General features: G+C 41.4%; 1 protein-coding gene across 1 annotated transcript in view; it reads right to left on the bottom strand.

Moving 5' to 3' along the window:
* Positions 1-1071: 1071 nt before the first annotated feature.
* Positions 1072-10313, bottom strand: part of LOC147709300 (chymotrypsin-C-like) — a 48145-nt gene continuing 38903 nt past the window's right edge. Inside the window, exons 7-8 of the mRNA XM_086927855.1 lie at positions 2953-3105; positions 1072-1537 (exon numbers count right to left, since the gene is read on the bottom strand). Coding sequence (XP_086783981.1) covers positions 1520-1537; positions 2953-3105 — 171 coding nt within the window. The 3' untranslated portion in view covers positions 1072-1519. The remainder of the gene's footprint in view (positions 1538-2952; positions 3106-10313) is intronic.

Here is a 10313-nt window from a genome sequence, read left to right as displayed (position 1 = left end):
TATATTTGAACCATGTTGGTGAAATTAAATGTGAGCAGTTAACACATTATTTGGAAAACAAAAAATTAACAGATTCCTACATTTATTACTACAGTGCAAAGATGCTCTTACCTCAGTAGAACATAGCCGGCTTGAAAAATCTGATTAATGCCTCACAGTCTGCATTCTATAATCCTTTTTCATTCTTTATTGCTTTAGCTTTTCATGTGGGTTCAACAATAGCAGAACTGATGTTGCAGCTTCCACCAGCAGAGGAATGGTCACCAGTCTGCAATACTCAGTGTCAAAATATCCATGTTATGAAGCTTAAAAAGCATATGATGATTAACACTGCCTCTCAAACAGGCAAGCTCCAGGTTGGAATTAAAAAGTGAATAATTCTTGACACTTGAGTAGTCTGTTAATCTCTGTCAGATTGGTGTCATTTAAAGGTCTGGCTGATTTCTTATGTCCACATGAGTTCTTAGAAATAGAGGCTGTGTGTTCTGCTTGCCTGCTCAAACTTATTGTTGATAAGATACAAACTAAAGGGCTTCTTTAAGGTTTACCAGGCTGTGTTCTGTCCTGCCAGGTCAGCAGAGGCACATACTCAGATGCCTTGATGGAGATCAGCTCACCATATTCAGAGGTCTCTGCCAGCAAGGCCTTGAACTCTGCTCTCAAAGCATTTTCCCCGGTGCATGGTCATTAATCTAGTTTTATATTTGGGAAGGCTAGATTTCCCTGGCAATTACAGTGTACAAAAAAGTGACTGATGTCCCAATATCAGGTGTGCTATCAGAGATAGTGAATGCTCCTCTGACAGAAACCTGGCAGTTCTGACTCTAACTAGAATGAGGAACCGCGAGTTTGCCCGTCAAGATACACCGCCATGTTTTTAGCTGAGTACCTTATCTGCCAAACTCGGAATATATTATAGTTACTCATGAATACAAACCTTCTCCCATAGGATTGTATAGCCCGCGAAGTCCCCATTATCCTATTTGAGAATCCTACAGCATAATTTACAATAAAACTGTTTGGGGTCCTTTCATAGTCCTGGAAAGAGATAGAATCTTGTGACTTCTTCTATTCATCATAATTGTAACTGTTGTGTTTCTTATGTGTAAATTCAGACCTGTTATTTTCTAGACAATGATTCTTGCTGGACATTGAAGTGTGTTTTCTACTTCTGTGCCATACTGTACATGATTTCCAAACCCACTATTACCTTTGGAGTAACGCTTGACTCCTCGATCTAACCACCTTTGAAGAGTCTAGGGTGCAAAGTGAGTAACAAGCTTATCCGATTGGGATTCATGACCCTACATGAAAGCTTGAGAGGGCTGTGGTAAACCACACTACCCACCACAGATAATACCCAGTAACCACTGGCTGCTCCGGGACTAAAGGAAAATGACTCATATGATGACAACAATCAGTGTTTTTCTTAATCACACAAAGATGCAAGGAATCGTCTAGGTTTATTCCGTTATGATGCACGACATTTAGAAACACCAGGGTGCGGCATGTTCTCACTTTAGTTGGAGGCAATTTTCTGTTGAAGGAGAGAGAGGGAAAAGTGTTAATATCATGATATCTATCATAAGTGGTGCTGGTAAATTGCATGCAGATCTTGTGGAGCAACTCTTTCTTTCAACATAGCCCTTGTTCGTTATATTTTTACTTTGCACTAATATAGACTACAAGCAAGTTGGGAACCAAAGCTTTGGCCACAGCAGGCTATGCAGCTTAAGAATGTACATTCCATTCAAACCTCTGGCTATAGGGCTCTACACTACAAATCCACTCTTTCTTGTAATGCAACAATGCCTGAGGGGTACTAAGGCTTTGCATCCAGAGCTGCTATTAGTCTCCTTCATTGGTTGACCAATGGCTTTGGAAGACTGGTTAGTTATGCAGTTGGGAGTGGAACTGACACCTACTTAGCCCAAAGCAGACTGAACACACATTATCAGTCACTGACATGTAGCAACAGAAGATATATCACACTTAAGGCAACTTTCATCAGAATTTATAAAGCTTACACGTCAAAGGGCTCTAACATACTAAGAATAATAATGGTCAGCAGCATGTAAATGACAGCAAATGCAAGCTGAGAACCAGCTCTCATTATTTATCTGCCATAGATGACTTACTTTACTCTGCTCTACTCTGCTACCCCTGTGCTGAGCATCATGGCATTAACCCAAAAGACCAGAAAAGCCAGCTTGCATTTGAATGTTCCTCATGCAAACTCATTATGCACTCAGCCTTTCCCTATTCTTATCATTTCCGGCCAGATTATACACTGTTAAAGCCTAGCCAAGAATCACCAGAAATAAGATCGGTCATTGGATGGTGGTGCTGGTGCAAGGATGTGTCTGGTTGCAATCCAAAAGTTGCAGGTGGGAGCTAGAGTACCATCCTATTGTAATCCATCTGGTTCTGAGGACACCCTACTTGGCCACTGTATCTCGAACAGTATCTTGCCCCACATTTTCTAGTGCAGGCCATAATGGCGACCATCCACTGGGTGGTGTAAGCATCATGATGTTCTCTTGCAAGATCATTGGTACTTTTGTACTATGTTTAACAGAAGCTTTGTGGGTCAATATTGTCCCAACACTAAAGTGAGGACATTAATTGCCCTATATAATTTCTCTCTACAAATCCCCCTGCTTGACTGGCATGATTTTTAGCTCTGCCATAGCAAAGATCCATTCTCTTTTGTATAATAATCATGCCTTTATCTATTTGCATGATGTGCAATATACTGTATTCACCCTACATATTCTACATTGTAATGGATGGAATAGATATGGAAGACAAATTATGAAGCGCTTAGTACAATGTACTTCCATTCTCCACAGGCTGCATGCTGGTTTTATAATGAGTGCAACACAAACTATGTACTAATGTTGAAATCCACATGACACCTTGTTTACATGAACATAAGAAGAATCTACTCACGTCATTGATCCAGTCGATGTAAGCAGAGACACGAGTGAAGACGGTGGGCTTTTTAGCAGTGTTGCAACTGGTACTCGAACCAAAGCTCACAATGCCATGAACGTCCCATTTGCCATCATCTGCTTGGCAGTTCAGAGGGCCACCAGAATCCCCCTGTCATTAACAAAATAGTTTAATTTAATGTTGCCAATGGTCCTTGTATTAAGATATTGCGAGAATAAAAGAAAGCTGTAACACGTGCATTAGAAATTTGCGGAAGTGTTGTATTGCTTTTCAATCCAGGTCAAATTTATTGTGTATTTTAAATATCTAACTTCCACCCTATACGTCCTGACCCACTTCCAAAGTTCAGGCATGCTATCTTTTTTGGTCTGACTAAACGAAAAGCATATCTTGAGTTTCATTTAGTTTCATATAGCATTACATTCTTCTCGATCTACCTCAAAAAAGTCCCTGAGAATAATTCTCTTGGACTATTACATACCATGGGAGATATTCACTAAGGCATTTTAGGGTACACAAGGTAATTCGCCTTTAGTACTCTTATGTACAGATACAAGACTTGGTGAATTGGCCTGTAAACATCTGAAATAGGGATATTTGGGATATATTCCTATGCAATTAGTATAGTCTGAGGGCTTCCTTTTAATAATAATATAAATGTTATCAATTTGTCTTGGGGGGAAACAGTTGCTACACAGCAATTAAGCCATCAAGGAGAGATCTGAAAACCATACCTACCCTTGTGTTGAAAGAGGTGCAAGGTACTGTTGCTGAGCAGCCTTTTCCATCTGCCTGTCGAGCAAATTATTCAACGTAACTAAAGTTCCTAACCAAAGTTCAGAGGCAACCAGGTTGTATGTTTATAACTCAGATATGTCCTTAGAGCTGTCCACTGATCCAGTGTTATGTGTGACACCATTAGCATTCTCCATGCTGGACTGCACATGCCCACACTTAGAATAAAAAATGCCACATCAGAGTACAATAATCCAACTTTGCTTTTGGCTAAAATATCAAGACAAGCTGTGTAGTGATTCCCCTTTTGGGTCCCACGTTGTGCGTCATTTCATAGGGAATCTGCTGGGAAACAGAACTGTACCTTGGGATAACAGGACGTCAGAATGTAGGGACTGAATTTCTCTACCACATCAGTACCTTTAGGCTCAAATTCGACTAGCTCACAGTGCTTCACCTGAACTTTGGAAACTTTCACACATGTAAGCTGCCGCACGTTTAAGACAAACTGATCAAGATCCTTTGGATGAAGTGCTTCCTATCATGTAAAGTGACACGTCTTCATCGTACCATGGGCAAAGTCAGTTTACATCTATCATGCAGTTTTGTTGGATGCTGCAGGTCCTTAAGAATAGCAGTGTGCCATGGCCTTACTTAAATATGACATAGGTATTCTTGCCTTTCAACCTCACACGTAAACGACGACTCATTGCCAAAAGAGGTGCTATGTACACAATGTTACACCTTGAGAAGTAAGATCTGCTCCCTTTCACAATAGCAGAGATGTCCTCCAGTGAATGGTTAATACATGGCGTAATATCTTTGCCAATTTCAATATTTCAGTTTACAACTTGCATGACTCACTTCCCTGTTGGTAGATACAAACCCTTAGGAGGAAGCATAATTCATGAATTATGGTCACTACTGTTTTCTTCTCGTTGTGAACAAGCCAACAAAGAGGTCTTCTTTACTGGAAAGGAATACAACTCTTCTGTCAAACACGCACTCGTTTGTAAATGTTACCATTCATGGCGCATGTAATCCTTCAGTAATGAATTTGGCCTGTTTTCTAATAGGAATACCAGCCCCTTCAATTCTCCCCCTCATTACTGTCCTTTTAGATGGAAACTGTTAAGCAACCAGGACAGTTGCGAATGAATACCGGGATCCCATATATTTTATCAGTCTCCCAAATAGTGACCTGCTGCAATAACGCACTATTTCCCCCCGATGCATATGGCTTTTGATAGTACATTGTGACCTTCCATTCCAACTTTGAAGGCGGATTTTAACAAGCTAAGCCGACTCAAAGCCCTGTTGTTTAAAAAAAATTAGCATTAACTCTAAAATCTTCGAATTGCAGGTTGCAAGAAGGTCCAGTGAAAGACAGTCCTTGTTTAACACAAATCTTCCATTACAATTTGGCAAGCAAGTGCACCAGATTTTTAATGTGTCCAATACCACTGGTATAGCACAATTGTTTTAAGTTATTGGGACTGCCATAGTCAGTTTCTTTCAGAAAATCTTTGGAGTAATACCAGCCTTTAGACATTCATTATCAGCGTGTTCCCTTTAGACATTCATTATCAGCGTGTTCGGGGGCATACCTTCGGTGTAATTCCTCATTTTTGGTACTTTGTTCTATTTTTGCTACTCTGCAATGGATATTCCTTTCGAAGCCCACTGGTGATGGAACTCCCACCTATCCAGCTGTGCCGGGAGCACATGATACAATTCTTTTGAGTCCCTTAGATCCAAGAACCTAAAATTGACTGATCATTGTCATTCCGACCCACCTGGTTTCCTTCGTACAACCCAGGTTTCATTGCCTGTTCTGCCTAGCTCTGCAAATGCTGGTTCCTGTGGATATGAACCTGTTCATGAGTCCTATAATGACCCATTTTCTGAGTTATCCCATGAACTTGCGGCTCCTTCAAAATGAATGGCATGAGCCTCTCCATACAGTGGAGATGGGTGCTTTAGCATCAGGATTACCGAACGCTGGCTCTAATAACACAGATGCAGGACAGCAAGCTACTGCCTCCACGTCAGCTGATCATGAGGATCATGTCTGCTCTTTGGAGCTTTTAAAAGTGGCTAATGAGGAATCATTGGCTGCGGAAACTGAATCAGTTTTGGATTCACAAAACATTGTTCTTTTGGAAGAAATCTTGGGTGAAAAACAAACAAGATGATGGATGGAATGTTGTGCAATGGCAAAACATTCACCCCCAGTCACAGATCTGGGTTTAATCCATCCTTATTTTGCTCACCAGGCCACCTCAGTTCAGACATGGCCATATGCAAATCAGTCTTGGCCCTGTGCCTCATTGGAACAGTCCAGCCCGAACTGCCAAGCCATGTCTTCCCTGGACCGGAATCAAGCATCCTAGGACCGGTTCCTGGCTATCAGCCGTCTTCAGCCAGGATAGCTTGACTCCAGATACTTGCACAAGTGCCACCATTACCTATGTAACGTTTGTTCTTGTGTTTGAGTGTCCTTCATTTATTGCAGTATTATACCTCTACTTGTACTTTGTACGCTTTTGTAACCTGCACACATGTCACTTTTTCCTCCTGTAATGCACCGTTTGCTACCTATTGTATTTTGTTTGCTCACGATTGTCACTTTTGCCTCATGTACTGTAATGTTTGCTTTTGTAATTTGTTCACTTGTAATGTTCTCATGTATCAGTTCTGTTCCTATTGTGAAGCGCTGTGACTCCTTCAGGTAAAGTCCACGCTATATAAAAACGCATAAATAAATACAAAATAAATGGAAAGTCATTGAGAGGTTGCTGTCAAAGGCAACTCAGGTTACAAACTGGAGACTAACATAGACCCCTGCAGCCCCTGTGATGTGATGGGGGGGCCCATGAGTTCAAGGGTTCTATATTTAGCTCTACATCAATGAATATCTGTGAGATATGGGAGAGTCAGTGGACCCTGGTCAAATTCTGAGGGAGGGTCATCATGTATTAACCTACTAGTTACAAACCTTATCCATAGGCAGTCATAAAGCGCGGAGATACTCCCCTGGGAGTCTATTCTAGCGCTCTATAAACACGCAAAATAAAAATAAATAGGTCTGGGTTTACTGACCAATAGAAGGGCAACTGAAGGCTGTGCTTCCTTCTATTATAATGATCTCCGTCTTAATCCATGTTTATTTGCAGTCCACTACTTCCCGTCTACTCCCTGCCCTTTAGAAGACATTGTTGAAGTGTTTGCATTGACTGGCATTTGTTACTTGTTAAGCATACAATAGCTGATGAGATGATTTCTTGCCATTTGTTTAACCACTAGCAATTGCTTGGGGTACCATCCCAACTTATCGTTCTTTTGCTCACTATGCCACCTCAGTTTGGACGCAGCCATTTTCAAATCAGCCTTGAACCTGCTGCTCACAGTCCAGCCAGTACTGCTAGTCTTGGTCATCTCCCCACCAGAAGGATTGGTTTCGCCCTGATAAAGGCTCATCAGCAAGTTATAGCTTGGTTTCAGGGCACTGAGTATAAGACCCATGTTTGGGCCTACTCTTGCCACGCAGGGTGGTACATCAGACACACAAAAGGTGATGGGAGGAATGCTTACGATTTGTCTAACCACTGGCAATCACTCGGATAGCATCTGAACCCCTCCTTCTTATACTTACCATGCCACCTCAGTATAGACCCAGCCAAATGCAAATCAGCCTTGACCCTGCTCCTCATGGGAACAGTCCAGCCCGAACTTCCACGCTTGGTCCTCACTTGGGCCCAGTGCTGACTGTGCTTCTAGAATCAATTCATACCTGGCAATTGAGCCCCTCTCAGAGCAAAACTGGTCCTAGGTCGCTTGTGGTCCAGTTTAGGGAGGGCCTGTCCTGGCAGTTCATGCTGGACTGTTCCAGTGAGGAGCAAGGTCAAGACTGATGTGCATATGGCTAGGTCCAAACTGAAATAGCATGGTAAGCAAAACAACGATGGGTTAGAGTGCTACCCCAAGTGCTTGCCAATGGTTAGAAAAATTGCAACTATTCCTCTCATCAACGTTTGTGTATTCTTTGTTACTTTCTACCAGTCTATGAAATAGCACACATCTAAAACATGAGTCCATGGAGGCAGAGCAGCTTTGTCTGAGGCTTTTCATAGATACTTACCAGATATGGAGAAGGATCAGGTGACTGCTGAAACTCAATAAGGGAAAATAAAACATGGTAACACTTAGGGAAATAGAGAAATGCATTGAGTGTGGTTTGCAAGGAATAACTCAACCTAGATCAGTAAAGCCTGTTTCACTGAACCTGGCAAGAAATATGTGGTGGACCGTCTCAAAAGCACCTGAAAGATCAAGCAAGATCTGTGTGCTGACAGCAAACATCCATCGCTGAGACCAAGCTTATCCTAGGCAGACAAAAGTGCTAATTCTGTGCTGTGTGCCAGACACTACCCAGCCTGAGCATCACCCAAGCATAAAAAGATAGTTCTCATCATTGAGGTGAATTACTGATTGGGAATCAGCTGCCAGTCACCCTGACGCCTTACACATGCCGGATATACTGGGGCACAGACAGGTACTGGGATGAGAGTCTCATTTCTTCACCGATGGGAGCATCTTGAAGCATCGTCATGAATAAATGCTTATTTTGGGGAAAGCCCTATCCGACATAGTAAAACACATAATTTCACCAATATATGCAACAATATAAAAGTAGTAATTTTTTTTACATCTTCTTATGCCTTTAAAATCACATTTCCATGCAATCTAGTTATCGCAGCATTTCTTTCTCCAGTACTATGAGGAAAACAGGAATGTATCCCCACTAAACACAACAGGAACACTTGCACCAGATTTGATTATCCTCAAGCAGTTTTATATTGTGTCACCATTGCAGGCTTCATATAGGACTTATTCACTTTCCTCAAAGTTGAGCACAGGCAGTACAAAAAAGAGCAAACGTGCTACCATTTCCCCATCCAAGTAACACTTTACACATATATCAAGAGGGGGAATAAAAGGACTAACTAGCCATGTGCCACTAAGTCTTCTGATAGGTAATCTTCTATGCCTGCATTTTAAGTACAGTTGCTTAGCAGCAAAGGGACTGATATCATCTGAAACTACCTCAAATGTTAGCTCACTCATAAAATCGAGGACGCGATCTGTGATATATCCATGTCTAAATGAATCGCTCCATGCATCCATCACGTGTGGCCCGTTTCTCCCTCTGAGGTGTTTCATTGACATCCTCATAACAGAGCTCAGGTCATCTTATAACTCATTCACCAGGAGAATATACAACCAAGTGTTTTCAGTTTTCAGCCATGGGAAGCCACACAAGTATTCCAAAGTTAGCACTTCCTGAAGACACATACTATATGGGCCCAACTCCACTGTGGACTAAAGTCGAAACCAATATAAAATAGGTCTAATAATAATTGTATCGGCTTTATCTTTCATACCAATGTCCATGTGCGGGGGGAAAAGATCAACGCTTCTGGGGATGTTGACCACTGCTCTAAGAGATTGTTTTTTTGCCTACATTATTATAACCCCACATTCCTGCACCACAAAGATCTGCTCCTAGAGATATTGCATGATAGGCCTTCCAGCACTGGTGAAACCAATCTGGAGATAATATAAATATATTTGTACGGCTGATGCATCGTCCTGGAGCATTAGATGGCACTTGGTTGTTTTGTGGGGTCCATGACGTAGCACTAGACAATTTTACAATCAAATACTCAGAATTTGTGACCCTTTCTATCTTGCTGTTCTCAATTAGCAGTACAGGCCTATCTGTTGGGTGTGGGTTGAAACACAGGTAGTTTGTATTCAATTAATTTATTTCCAGTCGCCAATCCTAGTGGAAGAAGACAAAATGAACTAAAAGGAACTCAAGCCCTATTGAAGGGGTAGATATCAATAAGCTGTCATCAGCGAAGAGTAAAGTGGGTATCTTGTGGTCAGACAATTTGGTGAATCATTTACACAAGCATCTAGATCCTTCAAGACACCATTAATGTATATGTAGAAGAAAGTTGGAGCCAACACTCAACCATATCAGACTCCTTTATCTATTTCAATGCAATTGTTTAGTTCCCTGTATTTTCCCGACCTAACTTGGGCATAGTCATTAATTTGCAAGGTAATAATTATATACAGAATGCTTTCAGTCTCAAGTACTGCCCAGAGTTTACTTCTAAAGATTAGCTTGAATGCCAACCTTAAATTAACTGGGGCAACATGTACATCGCCCCACTGTACACTGCTTTCCTGTAAATAAGCAGGAATCGGAAGACCTAGTCAATAGTGCTCACCTGGCTTCTAAAACCTGCCTTTAAGGTGCCTCACTTGCCATCATCCAATTTTGGAGATTGGTGAAGGCTTGTCTACAAAATATTTTCTGGAGGTTGCCAATTAATCTAATGGGTCTATAATTAACAGGATTGTTCTTGTCGTCTTTATTTAAAATTCGTATTCAAAATAGCGTTTGATAAGGTGTTAAGATATGGAGAACAGATATTGGGCTCTGATAGAAATAGGTCCCCAAGAATTCTGTCAGGACCTGAGACCTTGCCAAATTTTAAGTTGCTTGAAGAGTTTTAGAAACTCCATTCCCCCAGTACCAAATGTCGGGT

The sequence above is a fragment of the Lissotriton vulgaris genome, chromosome 6 (assembly GCF_964263255.1).
Source record: "Lissotriton vulgaris chromosome 6, aLisVul1.2, whole genome shotgun sequence".
Lineage (NCBI taxonomy): Eukaryota > Metazoa > Chordata > Amphibia > Caudata > Salamandridae > Lissotriton > Lissotriton vulgaris.
The sequence above is the reverse complement of the archived record's forward strand: the minus strand, read 5'-3'. Positions and strand labels throughout refer to the sequence as shown.